This window comes from Cydia amplana, chromosome Z (assembly GCF_948474715.1).
Source record: "Cydia amplana chromosome Z, ilCydAmpl1.1, whole genome shotgun sequence".
NCBI lineage: Eukaryota > Metazoa > Arthropoda > Insecta > Lepidoptera > Tortricidae > Cydia > Cydia amplana.
Window position 1 is genome coordinate 4,960,487 of NC_086096.1, and position 23,149 is coordinate 4,983,635.

At 37.0% G+C, this 23,149-nt stretch overlaps 1 protein-coding gene across 3 annotated transcripts in view; it reads left to right on the plus strand.

Annotated features, from left to right (window-relative positions):
- LOC134660904 (calcium-binding mitochondrial carrier protein SCaMC-2) overlaps positions 1-23,149 on the plus strand; it is a 69,074-nt gene that overhangs the window by 39,194 nt on the left and 6,731 nt on the right. The window contains exon 1 of one of the 3 annotated variants that reach the window (XM_063516775.1): positions 14,224-14,493. The exons of 1 other annotated variant lie outside the window; for it this stretch is intronic. In XM_063516775.1, the coding sequence (XP_063372845.1) occupies positions 14,407-14,493 (87 nt within the window). In that variant the 5' untranslated portion in view covers positions 14,224-14,406. Of the gene's footprint in view, positions 1-14,223; positions 14,494-14,534; positions 14,673-23,149 lie in introns of those variants that run through there. One more of the 3 variants, XM_063516776.1, reaches the window with a different exon arrangement.

Below are 23,149 nucleotides of genomic sequence, written 5' to 3' on the forward strand. Positions count from 1 at the left end.
GGTATATTATGATAACCGATAATGAGCTTTCGCGAGTGCAGTCCAACAATCGGTATTGGAAAAGGTCACATCACTATAGCGCGGCGAGAACTGACGGATGAGCATCGCCGCAATGGCGGCGTAGTAGTAGAGTTTCCCGAGTTATGTCTGTTTTATTGTATTAAATCCTTTATTTCAGTGTTTTTCAAACTGTGGGTCGCGACCCCCAGGGGGGTCGCGGCACTTGTCCAAGGGGGTCGCGAAGAAGAAGAAGAAGAACTTATGGAAAGCAATTTCATTTTTTAAACTTAAAAATCTTAAAATTTAAATTTTAAAGGTCGTTAATGTACATATTAATAAAAAGTAAAGGTTTAACTGTATTCAATCTATGCCTTTTTTGGTTTTGATATCGACCATTGATGAAAACGTCAGCTCGCATAAATAAGAAGTAGATTTTGCTTTTGCTAGATGGGGATATTCAGCCAAAACGCATATGTAACTCAGTGAATGATAGAAAGGTGCGTTCCAAACACGGTCTGTGGTTCCAAATTTGTTATAGGTACTAGATAGAAAAACGTAGAAACGGGGTTTGGGGGTCGCGAAAAAATTTTAGTGGTCTTAAAGGGCCGTGACGCCATAAAGTTTGAAAAACACTGCTTTATTTGATGATGATTGGTGTTTTAGTTTAACAATTATGTTAATTTGACCCGATCGGTCAAACAAATGACCTGCTAACGGTACTTTAAACTGATAAGTGATAACTATCGCGAAAAAACAAAAACAGTGAATCGCGTAAACTTATCTCGTCTGTAAAGTGGTATCGCACCTAAAGTCATCGAGGGCGTTTTATGTGAACGATTGCATCACTCTTTAAAGTTTATATTTTCTTATGAGTTCACTTGTTATAGCGCTTTCTACGAAGCCTTGACCGCATCTAATTAAAGAATATAACTCGTCAAAATCCGCCGCCTAATAGCCACCCCCACATTTAAATGAAAATAATATCAGACATAGGGCCCGATTCGGATTTTGAAATAGACATCACCAAGATAAGTTTAAGATCTAACCTGTCAAATTTGACATTTGCGCGATTCTGGAGATACTCTTGAACGATTTCCACAGGATATGACTTAGAGATCCAATTCACATCTAATAGATATCTAACTCTATCTAGGGTAAAAGTGACATTGGTTGCCCGAATTGCGCTGCAAAAGAGAACTAGTTGATATCTAAACTATAACGTATCTATAATGGATCTCGTACGTGTCGTCTCTTGTGAATATCTTGAAGTTCGAATACGGCAGATAGTACTTTAATGTTCAATGCTGGTCACCCCAAACTAGCGTCTCTGTGGCTACTGCTCGACGCAACGTTGGCGTTGGTGCAACTTTGTGGTGACGCCATTTTCCATAGCGCTGACTAGACGCCGACGCTCAAAAGACGATAGTGTGGGGTGGCCCAAAGTTTCATGGTAATTCAGCATGACGATTCAAATAAAAAAAAATACAAGTAGGTACGTTATTGCGAGCGTAGGTAAATACTCGTAACCACTAGGCCACCGGTCCGACATGTGCCTCACATTCTAGAATATCTATGAATGCACTAAACTACTAATAACTGCTCAGGTCTAGATTTTATAAAAACGCTTGAAGGACGGACGGATGAGCTCAGCATGAATGATTTAGCAACAAACGATGTTCATACAAATTATGGAAATTTCGACTTTAGGTCCAGGCCATAGTGCTTTTAACGACGGCTTTTACTTGAGCGCTGCGGGACATTATGAGTGGCATTAATGAGATCTGAATCAGATTCGCTCATTTTGACGTTGAAAAGTCCTAAAAGTGAAGGTGACATATTTCGATTCAAATACTAAGCAAGTTTTAAAATATGAATTTAATTTAATTTACTTTTGCAAACTATAAAATTATTTTTTGTTTAAACTAGACCCCTACCATGCATGAAAGTTCTACGTCAAGTATGCGCTCCCATTCATTATCTCTGCCAAGTCTGTGCAAAGCAGTGTCCGACCGAGGTTTGGGTTTCGGCATAAAATTGTTTCAGCCGATAGTTCGGTTTCGGCCAAAAAACTACCATAAAACTGTATTTTCGGTACTGTCCGACTGAAGAATTTGTTTCGGTTTTGGCAGATTTCGGCATAAAAATCATGTTTCGACACTTTCTACCGAAAGTAAAGCAAAACAGAACTTTCACTTTCTCCAAAAAAAACAACTGGTTGCACTCAGGGAGTGCCGGCAGAAGTGAAAACTCAATCACTATAGCAAAATGTCTGCAGCACTATGTATAATTGAGGTTAACGCCATCTAGCGTTATTTCGTCGCATTACTTGAAACCCCTAAGCATATCACTGTTAGTACTCGAGTTATATTAATACCAGTTAGAGCGAAACTCACTAGATGGCATTTAAATCAATCAATAAATCAAATTTAAAATTTTAAAATTGTAATCTGGAAGAGCGAGGTCTCCTGATACAGGCACTTTATACCTAATAGGAGGACTCGACCACTATGATTACCAACTAAGATTGAAATGAAATAAATTATTATCTTATCTTATCTTAATAAAAACTCAATGACATTGAAGTAACAGTTTTCGAACAGGTCACGTGTCCGTCTTACGTCTTACGGTCACGTGACACCTGTTACGAGTTTAACATTTTTTCCCCATCACAAAAAGTGCACAGCGCCGCTAAAGGAGTTTTCACTTCAAAAACCGGTTTCGGTCGGACACTAATGCAAGCTTGGCGTTAGCGTTGACAGACTCCATAACAAGCAACAACGGTTGCACTCCGGTAGTGCCGATAGAAGTGAAAACTCGCCTCACTATGTTACCTACGCCCGGTAACATGATACATACGTTTAGCGGAGGTATTCTATTTATTTATTATACATCTATTATTATCATTCTCAAATAAGATCACACTTTTTCATTGACATGTTTATTTACATAGGTACTGCCATGACAACGTCAAATTATTTGAACATAGGTAAAGAGTCTTGAAAAGGAGTCCGCAACAAAAATGTCAAATAACATTGAGTTTTTCTTTATTGATTTAAATGCCATTTAAATTATGAGTGAGCCACCTTACGGGGCTTACGGTCACGTGATCGCCTTACGCCCCTTACGCTCACCTGATCGCCTTACGCTGTCTCGAGTTTATCTTTTTCCCCACCTCAAAAAGTGCCCAGCGCCGCTAAAGAAGTTTTCACTTCAATAATAAAATATAATCACAGTGTATTTTATCACAGATTAGATTCAGTAACAGAGGAATGTGTCGTTAGTTACCTAATGCACATCCATACAGTTTATGCTGTACAAATAACTCGCTGAACTAGCTTAACTTTTATCTCTTCCTCGAACTGTGGTGGCAATAGTGTTCTTAGTAAGCAACGTCGTAATAATAATTAAGGATGTTGACTGTAGTTATAGCTGGTCAACCAAATCTTGTCAGTAAAAAAAGGCGCGAAATTCAAATTTTCTATGGGACGATATGGCTAAGGACATTAGTCATCGGCATATGCTGAGTGGCATCCATTTTGGTGTCTTGTACTAGAATAAGATGTATTATAGGTTAAGCATGTATTTCAACACCAAATAAACCATTTCTATTTCTTTTCTTTCTACGATATCTCTTCGCGCCTACCATTTTCAAATTTGCCGCCTTTTTCTACTGTCAAGATCTGGTTGACCAGGTATATGTTCAAATTACATTATTTAACATTCACGAAATAAAAACATTACAAAAGTAGCCCGCCGTCATTTTTTGATAATAAGAACTACAAGAATAGGCAATATCACTTATGACTTACTTAGACAGTTCATTATGCATCGTTTTGACAGCAACAGTTCATTACAAATATGTGTAGAGTGAGCTTGGTTCGATGTTGTTAGATTTCTAATAGTAGTTTATGCAACAGTGATATAATAAGGGTTCTTAAAATTCAAGGGTCGAAGTTACAAAACGAGACGTAGTCGAGTTTTGTAAAAAAAGACCCGAGAATTTTAAGAACCAATTATGAGCTGTTGCATACATTACTTTTTCTATGACAGCTGCAGCAAAAAAAAAAAAAAAAAAGAGTTATTATTAAAAAAAAAGAGTTATTATTTAAAAAAAATTGAGTTATTATTTAAAAAAAAAAAGAGTTATTATTGTAAATGAAAACATACCTCTTTCAATCAAGATGATCGGAACTTGTATCTTTAAAAAAAATAAAGCAGTTGTATTATACTCATAAGATGACTGCTAGCAGTCATCTTATGAGCCTATAGACAAATCATTCAAATGACATTGCTTTAGATATCACTGTCAGTCATTTAATTGACACATTTAAGTGCTGGAGTAGAAAAACATTTTATTTAAATTGGTCCGGGAAACAGCGGTAACAGCGGTAGCGCGTTGATTGTTCGGGTTAACCGACGCGATGCGCATCGAAATAATATTACGCATATAGTTATTACTTTTTCTACTCCAGCACTTAAATGTGTCAATTAAATGACTGACAGTGATATCTAAAGCAATGTCATTTGAATGCTTTGTCTATAGGCTCATAAGATGACTGCTAGCAGTCATCTTATGAGTATAATACAACTGCTTTATTTTTTTTAAAGATACAAGTTCCGATCATCTTGATTGAAAGAGGTATGTTTTCATTTACAATAATAACTCTTTTTTTTTTTGAAATAATAACTCAATTTTTTTTAAATAATAACTCTTTTTTTTTAATAATAACTCTTTTTTTTTAATAATAACTCTTTTTTTTTAATAATAACTCTTTTTTTAATAATAACTCTCTCTCTTTTTTTTTTTTTTTTTTTTTTTTTTTTTTTTTTTTTTTTTTTTTTGCTGCAGCTGTCATAGAAAAAGTAATGTATGCAACAGCTCATAATTGGTTCTTAAAATTCTCGGGTCTTTTTTTACAAAACTCGACTTTTTTTTTTTTTTTTTTGCTGCAGCTGTCATAGAAAAAGTAATGTATGCAACAGCTCATAATTGGTTCTTAAAATTCTCGGGTCTTTTTTTACAAAACTCGACTACGTCTCGTTTTGTAACTTCGACCCTTGAATTTTAAGAACCCTTATTATATCACTGTTGCATAAACTACTATATTACCATAGACAAAAGATTAATGCAATATATTGCTGCCGTTGCTGCTGAAAACAAACTTTCCTCATGGACCAACTACTTAAATTGTCATTCAATAGAACTTGCTAACTATGTAAACAAAAGTTACTAGTAATTTGACATTTAGTGTCAATTTTAGTATGGCGGTTTGTTTACATAGTTAGCAAGTTCTATTGAATGACACTTTATGCACAACTAGTTGTGTCATAAGGATTTTTTTTCTAAATCCTTCCCATAGACACAACTGGTTTACTGTCATTTAATTTTAGTTCCCAAATACACAACTATTCTTGAGTCTTGCCTGTTTTTGTAGAATTGTACAGCCGCCATCGGATACGAGTATACGTATAGGTCTTTTTCGTGCACATTTGTGGAATATTTCCAATTTATTAAAAGCCAGTAGGAATATGTGAACACTAGCTGTTGCCCGCGACTTCGTACGCGTGGATTTGTATATTGGTGGTTATATATTCTACATTAGCTTAGAACATTGTGCAGCAAGTGATTGCGGTAGGACGGTTAATCATTTGTTAATTATTAATATTATACAACGCATGAGACTTTGTCTTTCACAACCTACGAAGTTTCAAGCCCCTAACTGAATAAAATTGTCCTCGATATAATCCCTCTAAACCCCCTTAGAAGATTTTCATGTCCTCTATTTAATAAAACCTACTACCTAACTACCTATTTACGAAGTTTGAAGTTCCTAGCTTTTAATAAAATTTGAACCCTATACAAACTTTCAACCCCTTTTTAATCATTTTAGGGGATGATTTTTTAAAAGCTGAAATTATTTTTCTTGTATTCTAATAATATGCCTTTATACAACGATTCAAGTCCCGCACTCAAAAAAATGTTTGGCCTCCAAACAAATTTTCAACCCCTTTTTCACCACCTCGGGGGATGAATTATCAAAATCTCTGAAATTAGTTTTCTTCTCTTTTGATAAAATACATTTTTACGAAGTTTCAAGTTTGTAGCTTTAAATAAAATTTGAACCCTATACAAACTTTCAACCCCCTGTTTTAACCCTGTTAGAGGATGAATTTTACAAAACGCTAAAATAACTTTTCATGTCTTCTAATAATATTCTCAAATAGAAAGATTCAAGTCACGCGTTCGAAAAAATGTTTGATATCCATACAAACTTCCAACCCCTTTTTCACCACCTTAGGGGATGAATTTTCAAAAACGCTGAAATTGGTTTTCTTGTATCTTAATTTAATACCTTTTTGCAAAGTTTCAAGTTCCTAGCTTAAAATAAAATTTGCACCCTAAGACGAACTTTCATCCTCTTTTATCCCCCTTAGGGGTTGAATTTCCAAAAACGTAGCAATTACTTTTTTTTGTAATCGGCTATTATGCCTTTCTAAGAAGTTTCAAAGCATTTGTAATGGATTAAAACTTTCAACCCCTTTTTAACCCTGTTGGGGGATGAATTTTACAAAACGCTGAAATTATTTTTCCTGTATTTTAATAATATCCCGAAATACAAAGATTCAAGTCCCGCGTTCGAAAAAATGTTTGATATCCATACAAACTTTCAACCCCCTTTTTACCACCTTAGGGGATGATAATTCAAAAACGCTGAAATTAGTTTTCTTGTATTTTAATAACATATATTTTTACGAAGTTTCCAGTTCCTAACTTAAAATAAAATTTGAACTCCATACAAACTTTCAACCCCCTTTTAACCCTGTTAGGGGATGAATTTTACAAAACGCTGAAATAACTTTTCCTGTCTTCTAATAATATACCAAAATACAAAGATTCAAGTCCCGCACTCTCAAAAATATTTGATCTCCGTACAAACTTTCAACCCCGTTTTTACCACCTCGGCGGATGAAGTTTTAAAAACGCTGAAATTAGTTTTCTTGTTTTTTTAATTAATTACCTTTTTACGATGTTTTAAGGTCCTAGCTTAAAATAAAATTTGCACCCCAGGACAAAGTTTCATCCCCTTTTTTACCCCCTTAGGGGTTGAATTACCTGAAACGTCGCAAGTCCTGTTTTTTGTCATCGGCTATTATGTCTTTCTAAGAAGTTTCAAAGCATTTGTAATGGATTCAAACTATCAACCCCTTTTTAACCCTGTTAGGGGATGAATTTTCAAAAACGCTGAAATTACTTTTCCCGTCTTATAATAATATCCCCATATACAAAGTTTCAAGTCCAACACTCACAAAAATATTTGATCTCCATACAAACTTTCAACCCCTTTTTCACCACCTTGGGGGATGAATTTTCAAAAACGCTGAAATAACTTTTCCCGTCTTATAATAATATCCCCATATACAAAGTTTCAAGTCCAACACTCTCAAAAATATTTGATCTCCATACAAACTTTCAACCCCTTTTTCACCACCTTGGGGGATGAATTTTCGAAAACGCAGAAATTAGTTTTCTTGTTTGTTAATTTAGTACCTTTTTACGAAGTTTCAAGGTCCTAGCTTAAAATAAAGTTTGCACCCCAGGACAAAGTTTCATCCCCTTTTTTACCCCCTTAGGGGTTGAATTACCTGAAACGTCGCAAGTCCTGTTTTTTGTCATCGGCTATTATGTCTTTCTAAGAAGTTTCAAAGCATTTGTAATGGATTCAAACTATCAACCCCTTTTTAACCCTGTTAGGGGATGAATTTTCAAAAACGCTGAAATTACTTTTCCCGTCTTATAATAATATCCCCATATACAAAGTTTCAAGTCCAACACTCACAAAAATATTTGATCTCCATACAAATTTTCAACCCCTTTTTCACCACCTTGGGGGATGAATTTTCTAAAACGCTGAAATTACTTTTCCCGTCTTATAATAATATCCCCATGTACAAAGTTTCAAGTCCAACACTCTCAAAAATATTTGATCTCCATACAAACTTTCAACCCCTTTTTCACCACCTTGGGGGATGAATTTTCGAAAACGCAGAAATCAGTTTTCTTGTTTTTTAATTTAGTACCTTTTTACGAAGTTTCAAGGTCCTAGCTTAAAATAAAATTTGCACCCCAGGACAAAGTTTCATCCCCTTTTTTACCCCCTTAGGGGTTGAATTACCTGAAACGTCGCAAGTCCTGTTTTTTGTCATCGGCTATTATGTCTTTCTAAGAAGTTTCAAAGCATTTGTAATGGATTCAAACTATCAACCCCTTTTTAACCCTGTTAGGGGATGAATTTTCAAAAACGCTGAAATTACTTTTCCCGTCTTATAATAATATCCCCATATACAAAGTTTCAAGTCCAACACTCACAAAAATATTTGATCTCCATACAAATTTTCAACCCCTTTTTCACCACCTTGGGGGATGAATTTTCAAAAACGCTGAAATTACTTTTCCCGTCTTATAATAATATCCCCATGTACAAAGTTTCAAGTCCAACACTCAAAAATATTTGATCTCCATACAAACTTTCAACCCCTTTTTCACCACCTTGGGGGATGAATTTTCGAAAACGCAGAAATTAGTTTTCTTGTTTTTTAATTTAGTACCTTTTTACGAAGTTTCAAGGTCCTAGCTTAAAATAAAATTTGCACCCCAGGACAAAGTTTCATCCCCTTTTTTACCCCCTTAGGGGTTGAATTACCTAAAACGTCGCAATTCCTTTTTTTTGTCATCGGCTATTATGTCTTTCTAAGAAGTTTCAAAGCATTTGTAATGGGTTCAAACTTTCAACCCCTTTTTAACCCTGTTAGGGGATGAATTTTCAAAAACGCTGAAATTACTTTTCCCGTCTTATAATAATATCTCCATATACAAAGTTTCAAGTCTAACACTCCCAAAAATATTTGATATCCATACAAACTTTCAACCCCTTTTTCACCACCTTGGGGGATGAATTTTCGAAAACGTAGAAATTAGTTTTCTTGTTTTTTAATATAGTATATTTTTACAAAGTTTCAAATTCCTAGCTTAAAATAAAACTTGCACCCCATACAACCTTTCATCCCCTTTTTAACCCCCTTAGGGGTTGAATTTTTCAAAATCGCTTCTTATCTCTTGTACACTTTATAAATTCAACCTAGTGTGCAAATTTCAACTTTCTAGCTTTTGTAGTTTCGGCTCTGCGTTGATGAATCAGTCAGTCAGTCAGTCAGTCAGTCAGTCAGGACACTTGCATTTATATATATAGATATATATAGATTAAGATTATTGCATTTATATATATAGATTATAACTTCCATAAATATTCCCAGCGGTAGAGCTAGCGTAGCGGTAGAGTTGTAAAAATAGGAACTCATTTCTCACTTTTCTTCGACAAATTATAGCTCCCGCTTTCTTTATCTTAGGGGTTGTGCACAAATCACGCGAGGTGTTTTCGGCTACCTACTTTTTGACCCTAATTTGGTGATATTTGGTGAGGTTTTTGGCTACCCCCCTCCTCCCACACAACCTCACGTATATTTTTTTGAAATTTGTTCATTCATCCTAATTTTAAAATAAGTAGTATTGTATATAGAAAATCTTGTTTATTTTCCTCTTTTGACTGTAATTGTGTTATAAAGAATGGTTAGAGAGCTTTCCTCATGGACCAACTACGTATGCACAACTAGTTGTGCCATTAATACATATTTTTGATGGCACAACTAGTTGTGCATACGTAGTTGGTCCATGAGGAAAGCTTGGCTGGAAATAGTTGCGCTACTTTGATACCGTCAATTCAGTCTCCAAACTATTGCCGTTTCTGCTCACAAAAAATTGCCAAATTTCGTACAATCCGGCCCGTGAGAACGAAACGAAAGCCTAGTTGTGGCCCACAGGTCACAAAAAACTGGATAGGTACCCCTACATTAACCGTCTGCGCCGGTAACCAGTGAGACTACGTTTTATTTTTATTGTTCCGTGACCTACTGAGGCGAGACTGTGACGTCACAAGTCATTATGACGCCGTTCACGGAAACTTTAGAAAATTGGCAAATGCCGCCGGCACAACAGCTGTCCGTCGGGCCATGATTTACCTTTTCGCCGCCATTGACTTGATATAAAGTCACATTTCGTGCCCCTCACGCCGCGTCTTGATATGTTATTACGGGTTATCTAGGGGCCATATTTGGCATGGCCTTGATGATGATGGCACTTTATTACTTCATTGACGTAGCAGCGAAAAGGTTAACAAGAAGCGATTAGCGATTTTTGAAGTGAAAACTTCTTTAGCTGTGCAATTTTTGTGATGGGGAAAAAATGTTAAACTCGTAACAGGTGTCACGTGACCGTAAGACGTAAGACGGACACGTGACCTGGCGGCCTAGCCAAGGTGACAATCGTTATCGCTTCGCCATCGAATCGCTTTGTGTCTCTCTATCACTCTTCCATATAAGTGTGACAGTGACAGTTGCGTTTCGATCGCTACGGAGCGTAAGCGATTGGCGTGTTGGCTACGCGGCCAGATCGAAAAACTGTTACTTCAATGTCATTGAGTTTTTCTTTAATGATTTAAATGCCATCTAGTGAGTTTCGCTCTAACTGGTATTAATATAACTCGAGTACTAACAGTGATGTGCTTAGGGGTTTCAAGTAATGCGACGAAATAAAGCTAGATGGCGTTAACCTCAATTATACATACTGCTGCAGACATTTTGCAATAGTGATTGAATTTTCACTTCTGCCGGCACTCCCTGAGTGCAACCCGTTGTTTTTTTTTAGTTATTAGATTTAGTTATTTCAGAAGTTCTCGCCAGCAATGTGAATATACTTACACAACATCGGCGATCTATTTAAAATATCAGATACTTGAGATCAGAATACGTAACGTTTAAGTTTCACGCGCAGCTTTTGAACTATGGCAGAAGTATTTCAGTGACATAATTCACATAAGGCCCAAGATACACTTGTAAGTTTTACTTACTTAAGTAGGGACACAGCTATACTACAGAATGAGAGATGAATACCGTTATCTCATTCTTACAAATAGCTTTGTCCCTATTTACGTAAAGAAAACCTACAAGTGTATCTCGAGCGAGCCTAATGTTTGTAACCCTAAAAATTGGCATGAAACTCCAGCCTCGATTGGACCTTATAGAGCAAAAAATTGTCTACAAAATAAGAAAATGTGATCTTTAAAGATACACAGTCAAGTCTGTGTTTAAAACTATTCATTTTTAAGTTAAATCATGCGCTCCGTTTAGCTTTTGTTTAATTCACGTTAACATAAGTAACATTTTACTAATATATATACACGTGCCCTGTTTATCAAAAGCTTGTAACTTGTAATACAAGTGGAAGTCCCTTTCTAACAAAAGCTGTCAAAAAGGGACTTCCACTTGTATTACAAGTTACAAGCTTTTGATAAACAGGGCACTGGGCCCGTTTCTCAAAAGCTTGTAACTTGTAATACAAGCGGAAGTCCCTTTCTAACAAGCTCTCAAAAAGTGCGCGAAAGTGCTCATAAATAGCTCAACACTCATTGAAGTACGATTGATGAAATATTTATGCCTCGTAATTTTGGGTTTCATTCATAACTTTATTTTTGGAATCGCTAGTAGCAGACTATTCTTTGTACTTTTAGGCATAAATTGTAAACAATAGGGAGCTGTCAAAACTGACAGTACGAGTATGTTATTGCTCGTGATTGAAGTAATCCCGTAAAGAGAGAGAAGAATTTTACATATTTAGTTCAATAAATTGTTTTACCACTACATGTGAGAGATATTGGTAGTCATAGATAATTATATATTAGTCGCGTGCGCGATCACGTTTTGATCAACAACGCATTAGAATTATGTCCGTCGTGGGCGTGTGTCAAGTCAAAGAGCACGTGTATTGTATCTCATAAGGCTTAAGCCATATAGCGCCGCGCCGGTATACATTCATAACTTGTTCATAGCCTTGAGCCATTGAATAATTTTTGAAGTGAAAACTTCTTTAGCGGCGCTAGGCACTTTTTGAGGTGGGGAAAAAATTATAAACTCGAGACAGCGTAAGGCGATCACGTGACCGTAAGCCCCGTAAGGTGGCCATTCATAATTTAAATGGCATTTAAATAAATAAAGAAAAACTCAATGTTATTTGACATTTATGTTGCGGACTCCTTTTCAAGACTTTTTACCTATTTTCAAATGATTTGACGTTGTCATGGCAGTATGTAAATAAACATGTCAATGAAAAAGTGTGATCTTATTTGAGAATGATAATAATATATAATAAATAAATAGAATACCTCCGCTAAACATATGTACTTATGTATCGTGTTACCGGGCGTCGGTAACATAGTGAGGTGAGTTTTCACTTCTATCGGCAGTCCCGGAGTGCAACCGTTGTTGCTTGTTTGAAATAAAAAATATAAACTGAAATAGATGTCATAGTGACGTAGCCCTCCAGTGGCCGAATTCGAACCGGCGTCTTTAGCAATCCCAAAGTTGTGATTACAGAATCCGTTTTCGTACTATCGAATCGATTACGCGATTTTTAATCGCATCGATTGGCTTGTTGCTTAACGATTTATATTCATGAGTTGTCGGTAGCCACGAAAATAACACTTCCGCATTTCTCTGATGTAACCAAGGCTACATCAGTATAAGATGCCAGAACGCCTGTGGCGAAATATTTCACTGACCTAGACTTGAGATCGCCTGTTCCTTTTCAGACATACTATCCAGAAAGGAATGGAAGGTAAGGGAAATGGTTTCGACAAAAAGTTAGTATAATGTGACAAAAAATAGTAGTCGGCCAGTCCAGTTTTTACAGTGGAACAATACGTTTGACCACAATTGTTTGATGCTATTATATTTTTTCGTGTTGTTTTTTATTGAAATTCCATTAAGGACGGAGGGAGGAAACCCAAATGTGACCAATTAAGCCGACTCGTAGGTAGAGTCCGTCTAAAGTCTATTTTTTTATTCCGTAGACTGAAATGACATTTCATAGTATGAGATGACACATGATGTTCATACTATGAAATGTCATTTCAGTCTACGGAATAAAAAAATATACTTTAAGCTAACTTTACAGGCTACACCCGGTACATGTGAAGGTACCTATGTCATAATTGTCATAACTGCTTATAAATACTTACGTAGCTATGACAGGATGTCACACACACAATGATGTCTCCGTTTATTTTAAATCACGCCAGCCGAATCTATGGATACTTAATGTAATCTTTTCATATACAAACATATACCTATATGTAGTTGGTCAAACCAAATTGTCAGCAAATAAGAACAAAAAAACTATACTCATCCTTTTCTTTTGGGTGCTCGTACTAGTGAAAGACAAATATAGTATGATTCTCTCTGTCTGTTTGAAGTGGGACAGTCCTTTGACAAACTATATCTATAACTACACCTTATAAAAACTGTCCGCCGCGTCTGCCTGTTTGTACTTAATACTACTGAACGGATTTTCAAGCGGTTTTCACCTAACAGAGTGACTCTTGAGGAAGGTTTAAATTTGTTCAGGGTAACCCGTGCGGAGCCGGGGCGGGTCGCTAGTATAGATCTAAATATTGACAGAAGTTTGGTAATGGTCACTACCATTTTGTCATAAAATAGGTACATACCTCCTTGCCTCCTTGGGGCGGTAATGAAACGGCAAAGCGTAGTTTATTGGTTATTTTTAATGGCAAAAATTTAATGATATGGAATGTTTTATTTTCACTAAGGGGCTCGTGGCGCAAGAGGTCGAGTGCCTAGCCTGTCTACCCCGTTCTAGAAGATATAATAACATTCATATCGCTTTCACCTTCATCCAACCGAATGTTGCTACCTAATAAACTCGCTATCGCAATTCGCGCAGCCGAGCCCCCAGTAACCTGTCCTGACCGAACGTTCTTTATCAGTTGTTATGCCTGTACCACTGTATCACCAAGACGACTACTTGTCGCACTAGCTTCACTGTTAACTGCTCGTTTGATTAGAGTCGTCGGGTATCGTGGTACAGGCTTGTCGGCTCGCACCGCTGCCATGCGGTTCACAGTTCTACAAACTCGTCTCACATTCCGATTCGCTTACCGAGCGCTGGCGAGTTCAACACTCAGACGAACACGTGTAACTGTTACCATATAAACTTAACGTTATCGGCGAGCGCGCACACAATGGTTCTGTTCAGCGTTCAAGTTGGGAAGCGTTTGGAATAATGTCCGTGAAGGATGACGAAACGCCGACACGAGGACCGCCAGGCCAGTGTGACACCGTTCGCTGGTCGAATCGAACGCGTTTTGCGTCCCGCACTCCTAGCTAAACTAGTATTATAGACTATAAGATCTGATAGTCCAAAGCAAAGGATCTGTGATCATAGAATTTATATTTTTTAGTATTTATCTTATTTGCCCGTGTAAACTAGATAATATCGAAATGTCTCTGGAACTGGAGGAGCTCACGGTCGGAACGGGCGACGTCTTCGAGGACTTCCTGATCGTCTTCCGAAGATGTTTGGCAAAGGTAAATGCATTCTAAATTAGTGCTTAGCGGATCGCTAGTGCCAGTCCGCGACTAGACTTCTGTTCGCTCACTTCGATCGATAATACTTTGATCTTTCTTCTTAGTGACATTAGCAATTAAAAGTGACTTTCACCATGGATATGGACTCTTATTACGACGCTTGGGAATGGATCGTAAAGGTAACCGAGAACCATTTAGAATTCCAATACCACTTTCTAGGCTTGGGCTGTCTAGATGCGACACCTGTGGCATTTGGAAAGCATTCAAGCCACCACAAATATGTCTGATACTTGCATTATTAAATACGGAAGTGTAAATTTTCAATGCAACTGGCAAACTGTCAGAATCTGGGTGTAGCTGCTCTTTCTTAAGTGTCTCGCGCTCTTTCATTCTTGCGCGGAATGTCTTATTTATACCCACGTGGTGCGGACTGTTGCTAGGGAAACGGGTCTGGAACCATTAGAATTAATAATGCAAGCGATAATCGCCTGTATGTCAATAATAGTAAGAACCTTGACAATTTGGTGGACGACAGAATGATCGAGTGTTCGCAATGTAAAAAAATATAATATTAAAATTAGTAACGGCTGCGGGTAGATTCTGTGCGGAAAGAGAAGAGTCGTGGAATGTATGGAGCCCAATACATTCCACAACTCTTCTCTTTCCGAACAGACTCTATGCGGTGGATATGCGCTTGTATGGAGTTATTTTTAAATATTCTAGACTTAAGCTTCGGTGTTGCTATGCGAAAGTTATAAAAGCGTTTGGGATGAATTCAATACATTGTAATCTGTATTTTATTAAATAATAATAAATTATATCACAAGATGTTTCAAATGTTAAAATATATTTTTTGTAGGTACTCACCCTCCATTGTGTTCATCCATCTATCATCCAATCGATCGAGCGAACTTTGTAATTAATGAGTTAAAAGTCCCTTGTAGGGGATTTTCTAGATCTCCTTATTTTACTTAAGTAGATAAAAAAAACACCATGCATGAAGCTAATTAGAGAAAGTATTTTTCACAATTAAAAGTGAAACTAATCGCATGACTGATTAAGTGATTACTACCCCAATCGGTGCTTTAAGTATTTACAACGATACAAGAAAATGCTCTTAAACAAACAAATTTAATAAAATAACACGTCACAAATTGTAATTCCAAAAGATATAAATCACTCAGGGTTTGTCCCGACATTCATTGACAACCACACATAGCAAATCAATGAAACATTGTCATTGAAGAGCAAGTAAGCTAATCATGGGCTGAATAAGTCCTGTCACTTTCGTTGTCGCGCGCGACTCCATGTCAAGCGCGACATGAAGGCAGTCGAGCGCGACAACGCAACTCATGCTAAATGATCTGTTTCATTGATTGTTAAGGAAAGAAGAAAGCGATTGAAAAGAAGAGAGGAATTGTCATAAGTCATAAGAGTTTAAAGCTCTTTTGAGAGTATCTAATACAAATATTGTACTATGTATTTTAGACTATTACCTATGCTATGCGATTTTATACGTATTGTTGTATCGTACAGTCATGTCATTCTTTTATGATTGGGTCTTTTATAGGTTTTTTGTAATTTAGTATTAGTTTTTAGTTCTAATTTAGTTTTATTTTATAGATAAGTTAGTTTATTTAATTTTTTTTTTTTTTATGTACTTTATGGTCTTATCTAACACGTCATGTCATAGAAATATAATTTTCTCGGTTTATCATCTTCATCTTCCTCGCGTTGTCCCGGCATTTTGCCACGGCTCATGGGAGCCTGGGGTCCGCTTGGCAACTAATCCCAGTAATTGGCGTGGGCACTAGTTTTTACGAAAGCGACTGCCATCTGACCTTCCAACCCAGAGGGTAAACTAGGCCTGTATTGGGATTAGTCCGGTTTCCTCACGATGTTTTCCTTCACCGAAAAGCGACTGGTAAATATCAAATTATATTTCGTACATAAGTTCCGAAAAACTCATTGGTACGAGCCGGGGTTTGAACCCGCGACCTCCGGATTGCAAGTCGCACGCTCTTACCGCTAGGCCACCAGCGCTCTTTTTCTCGGTTTATCTTTGAAATAAATTACTTAACAATTTCCCATACATTGTTTTTTTTACCATGACTGTACTTATGCTAAACAAACACTATAGGACCTCTGCGTAAACACACAGTGCGTATTAACATTAGAACATAAGCTTATTATTGTATAGACCAGAGTGACTTCTGTTCAAAAGTTGTATGTTTTACATCATCCTATACCAAAAGCACGCTTATCGCATACCCGGCCCGATAAACACATTCCTAGATTTATTACAAATTAAACTGCAATATGACAGTATCAGATAACGAATAAGGTTAAACTAACCCATGTGACATGCAGCGTTAGATAGACCTAGTTACCACGGGATGTTGACTGGTCGCTCGCTGTACAGAAATCAAGGACTATAATGCAGTTCTATCGTCCACCAAATATTGTATTTGACCCAGACAAGTAGCATAGTTATTTGCATACAAGATGATAACTGACAATACCTACTGCATGTCTTTATTCACTTCTGTTTGTACAGGAGGCCATACCGACTTTTGTATACAATCTTGAAAATAATTGTCTTTTGTAAAGTTTTAGTGCCACCAGTGAAATTTATAAGGCCTCAGCTTTTTGAAACAAAATCTAATGAACTTTGGGTTTGTTTAACAATATTGGGACTATTGAGTCAAACTAAATTTAGTTCTCGTGTAATCACGATGACTGTACATTTCTATAAGGAGCCCACTAATGACCAGTCCGCCGGACGATATCGGCCTGCCAGTTCTTCAGAACTGTCACCTTTTGCGTTTAATTGACAGGCCTATGTCGTCCGGCGGACTGTACGGCTACCATCAGTTTGGCACTGACATAAACGCCGTCGAGAACGTAATTTACTTTCTATACATCTCGCTCGTACTCGCATATTTGTGCAAACGAGATGTATAGAAAGTAAATTACGTTCTCGATAGCGTAAATGTCAGTTTTGACACTGTCAGTGACTCATGGTACGGGCTCTAATCATCAGTGGGCTCCATGTTATTAACTTGACATAATTTGGCGGTTTTCGTCAACTTTTTCCTCATCCGGAACGGAACTAATAGCTATTGTATTTCCATACGTAAAATGACGACAATCATCGTTGTTTAGTTTAGGAATAATAACCAGGGTTGTCACTACATTAGCGGGTTTTAAATTCTAAATGGCAGGCTAGATACACTTTAAGATATCTCCCAGACAACTGATAAGTCATAATACGCTTTAAGATATCTCCCAGACAACTGATAATGTCCCAGACAACTGATAAGTCACGACTATCAAAACTATTACGTCGTAGATATTGTAAATGTAAACCATCATTTGTAAATTATTTATATCTACGATATGGTATTACTTTCACTCTATTACATAAGTATTTCAATATCCCCAGTTCTATGCTTTCGTTCTAACAAAATAATTACTTTAAAAAACGTTTTTTTTTATTTCATTTTACTTCAGTTAAGTACTTCCGTAAGTTCCATAACCTGTTAGTTCTTCCGAATTACCTATTGTTAGTTATATTATGTGTATTTAATGTTAAATTGGTGGCCGTGACACGTGAAATTATAAATATATTACGACTGTCAACTTACAAAGACGCTAACTGTTACAGCCGACGCGTAAAATAAAAACGCAAATAAAAATATTAAGTGTTCGTGACAGCCCTATTTGCGCGTGACGCGGCGGCGACGCGTGCGCGTGACGTCATGCGTCCGCGCAGCGCGCGGGAAACTACGCCTCTGATAACTGACAGGAAAACATGGTAGGATTAGAGTTCTTGGAATCGATGGAATTACACACATTTAATAAATAACTGAAAACCAGCCGGTACAAATGACTCGCATTGTTTAACTCACAATCACTGGTAAACACGCGTACGACCTAGCTCTTATTTCACCAACTAAGTAAATATAAATATTATGGGAGGAACTTACTCAAATACCTACCTAGTCTCACACTGTTAGGTCAATAAGGATTGTGGCTCACCTAGGCAGATCACTATAAGGGTGTGAACATAACGATGCTCCACGTTTTCAATTGCATTTTATAGTATTTTTGTGTTTGAATCATATATCTTGCATAGGTACTCGAATGCTTGAATAGTTTTATCTATTGTAAATGAAAGCCGCTGCAATGGTACTTTACGTAAAACCTATTTACAACGGTATTAACCACCACTCGTTTCTAAGTACAGCGCGTATTGGTAATGCCCACCTGTCTAGCGGATAAGGATAATTCCAATGCTTGCAACAACACGTGCTTGTGTATAGCAGCAGAAGTGCCTAAGCGGTCCACGTGTTCAGAATGATCTACACACGTTCTTATTCTCTTAGCAATACAACCTGTTGGCTTCTGCTGATACAGGTATTTTTTTAATTGCGCCCCTTGGTATTTTTTTATATAAGTAGGATCCCGTCTAAAAACGTAACCAATAATATAATTAGCTGCTCGGTATTTGGTAGAATCATGAAAAAAGGCACACATATCAATATAATATGTATGTAGGTATTGGTAATTATCTACTTAATTATGTCCAATTAGACGTCACGTTGATTTTATGACCTATAAACTCGGTCTGATACCGCTCTGACCTAAATGGCCTAAATGCCATTGTGAATCCATTCACTGTAGGTATTCACTAATATAATATGTCACGTGGAAAGATTTATTCAATACACGTGTCTCTGAAATTATCTAAAGACTCTTTAAATTGAAACAGTGACATAGATAAAATATGTGTAAATTACTGGTAAATTAAGATTAAAATACTGTTCATCCCCAATATTTTGGAATAAGTAAATAATACAAACATTATAGAGTCGGACCAAGCTAACTTACATGGCATTTGCAATGGCAATGTCATCACTAATGTCAAATCTAGTGTGCATATCTTTCTGTTATTCGAAATTTTGGTGTTAGATCGACGATGGATTTGTACGAACGTTCTACAGATATCGATTCGTGCTCTTACTACGTACGACAATAGAGATGATGACACATGTTGAATTTAATAACAAAATCTAGTAAAATGGATAGCAAACGAGCAATTTATCACAATAATGTGGATATTAAAATAAAATATTGAGAAATTACAAAAATACAGGACCTGAAAGTTTCAAAATTTAAGTTTTTTTTTTAACTTCCAAAAACTATAAAAGTAAGGGTACCATTCGATTCCTTACATTTCATCCAAAAAAATACATATACACATACATAAACGCAATATTTCACCGACAAAAACGCAATTTTCTTGTTTTGTCCATACTACAAGATGGGCTCCCAGAGACCTTGACGTCACGTTCCCTTATCGTTTTGTTTAGGGCGTTTCGCGAGTGAAGTGCGACGTCGGCCTTTGACTACAATTTCTGACTTTTGTGTTACCTTAATGCAATGGGCCCATATAGAATCCTAAAAACAAACCCGATCGATTGATACCATAAATAAAAATTAGTCATGTAGCCTATTACTTTTAGACAACGGCAACACACACATTTAACGATGGTTCATTCTAGATCGCAATGGATTTATTACTCTTACTGATCCCATCAACTCTTGGCACGCGTACGTTACCGGCAGTGACATTTCAATATCATCAGCATCACCCACACAGAGCAATAATCTCGTTATATCTTATCGTCAGCAAACTTAACAGTCGAGAGCAATGGATTCCAAACGTCCCGTCATTAATTCTAAATACATATAAATAATGTACTTCTAAATATCATTGAAAACTCATGTTTTATTCTACGAACGCTGGGGATGTCCACTGCTATACATACTTTTATTTTTAACATAAGTTATGTCACGAGTGTGACTCGTGCAATCACGGGATGACTCATGTATCAACCGAACGCGTTGCCAATTCACAGAACTATTAAGATGTACTTTAGGCATGTTTAACTAATGAGGTTGGCAGCTGTCAAATGTTTTTATAGATGGCGCCAGAATAGCTTTTACCTGTCTTTAGTTTTGTTGTATGGGATTTGGCTTAAAGGGCTCGTATGCAGGGCATACATTTTCAAAAATAACAACAAAAATTTGACACTATTCGTAAGATTGACAGGTACGAGGGGTGTTCAAAATATTCTCGGTATGAGAATGAAAACAAACAAGTACGAAAAGTTTGATATTTTTATTTTTCAATATACTCCCCCCCTATGTTCATACACTTAAAAGATCGATCAATTTGTTTTTTTAATCCTGCATAAAAATATTTTTTATCTTTGGTGTAAAAATGCTCCTCCACTGCCGCCTTCAATGCTTCATCATCGGAAAATTTATTTCCACGCAGATCCTTTTTAAGATTGGGGAACAAAAAGAAGTCGCTGGGGGCTAAGTCCGGACTATACGGTGGGTGAGTAACAGTTTCAAACCCACATTCAACAATAGCTGCCTTGGCAATATGAGCAGTATGGACGGGGGCGTTGTCATGCAGAAACATAACACCTTTGGTTAACTTTCCTCGCCTCTTTTCTTTGATTGCATCCTTTAATTGACGTAGAATGTTAGCGTAGTACTGTCCTGTGATATTTACACCTTTTTCTTTATAATCGATCAGTAATACTCCTTCACAATCCCAAAATATCGTGGCCATGACCTTGCCAGCTGAAGGGATGACCTTGAACTTCTTGGGATGAGCTGAACCCTTAATGTGCCACTGCATGGACTCTTGTTTACTCTCTGGGTCATAATGATGAACCCAGGTTTCATCTCCAGTAACTATTCTTTGCAGCACCTCATCAGGATTTTCACCGCACAGGTCAATAAAATCGGAACAACAAGCTACACGCATGTCTTTTTGAAGCCGAGTCAGCATTCGCGGAACCCATCTTGCACTTACTTTTGACATATTAAGATGGTCATGGATAATATCATGTACGGTACCAATAAAGAGATTGGTTACTTGTGCTATAGATTTTACCTTCACTCGACCATCTTCCAATATAAGTTTTTCCACTTTATCAATATTTTCTTGTGAAGTAGCTACTACAGGCCGGCCAGGTCTAGGGTCGTCTTCAACACTCTCCCTTCCACGTTTAAACTCGCTTGACCACTTTTGAATGGTAGATAAAGAAGGAGCAGACTCACGGTAAACACAATCCATTTCCTCTTTTATGGTTTTTTGATTTTTACCCTGTTTTGTCAAGAATTTTATCACGCATCGATGTTCTAATTTAGTTAACATTGTCAATTCCCACATGATGTTCATGTTTGTTCAGCAATTGCAGAAAAACAAAAGAACATCTCGCTTCGAATTATACTTTTTTTTAATGTCAATGAATAAACCTTAGCGGCCAGTAACGAAAGAAATTTTAGAAGAGGTTGTAAGATATCAATACCGAGAATATTTTGAACGCCCCTCGTAAAACCTATGCTGGCGCAATCTGTAAAATAATTGGGCGCGGTCAACCCCATTAATAAGCACTTCACACTTTAAATGTTTTCTTAACTTTTTCGACGATAAGGACGCTTAATATAAAGTGTTCTGAGATAGCGTTCGCTGTCAATACTACAGTATTTCAATCCTTTCAGGTCCCAGAGGTTTATGTCGCTTACGCCCATGATCTTGGCTTGTAAGTGACATTTTGATTATGACATATGCCGTTCAAAGGGTTAATCACACCCCACAGACAAGACATCCTCCAGACTGAGCATAGTAGCGCTACCCCCTCTGCCACAAATATACGGTAGTTTTACTCCATTTTCGAGTCAAAGTGTCTTTGTGTGACGGCCGTGTCTTTGAACGGACCAATCACGGGACGGGACTCGCTCACCTCGTCTCCCGCACCCCAGTATTTTTGGCAGCATCGGTTTCACGAAATAATTGGTCTAAACTCCGTCTAGAGGATTCTTAGTCTATTTCACACCCTTACCCTTACCATAGAGAAAAAAATACATAGATTGCTCAATCCATACAACAGTTTTGGTACCAAAAAGACTTATTTTGATAGTCTACATCTAGCATCGAGTAGCGGAACTATCAGTACTGCTCTGTACTGCTACTTGACAATAGATGTAGCAGTACTGATAGTTCCGCTAATCGATGCTAGATGTAGCCTATGAAAATAATAGTCTTTTTGGTACCAAAACTGATGTATGGAGTGAGCACTCTAGTCTTACTATATTTCTCTATGCCCTTACTGAAGTCCGGTCACACAGTCTGAAACAATTTGTAACAAAACGGTTTACTAAACTTGTTATCAATCGATCACGTAACTTTTAATCAAGCCGCATTGTAGCAATAGTTTCATAATGGCGGCATTGCGAAGGTTGTCTATCGGGGTCAGTGTCGAATTTGGTCGGCTAGAACACCACAAACGAGGTTATGAGCAATCAGCGACCCGATTACTTAGATACTTAGGTACTTACCCCACCTAGCCGAATGAAACATTAAACCTGTATTGCCATAGCTTTTTGGGCTTCATATATCCTTTCCTTATATTTTTCTATGAACACTACCTCTCTTAATCGAATCTACCTTCTTATAAGCCAATCTAAGAGCTGGCGAGAAGTAATAGTTTCTTTAAATCGGTCAAAATACATTTGATTTGGAAAATGTACGATAAATAGGAATTTATACTTTATTTTATTTATTTTGTAT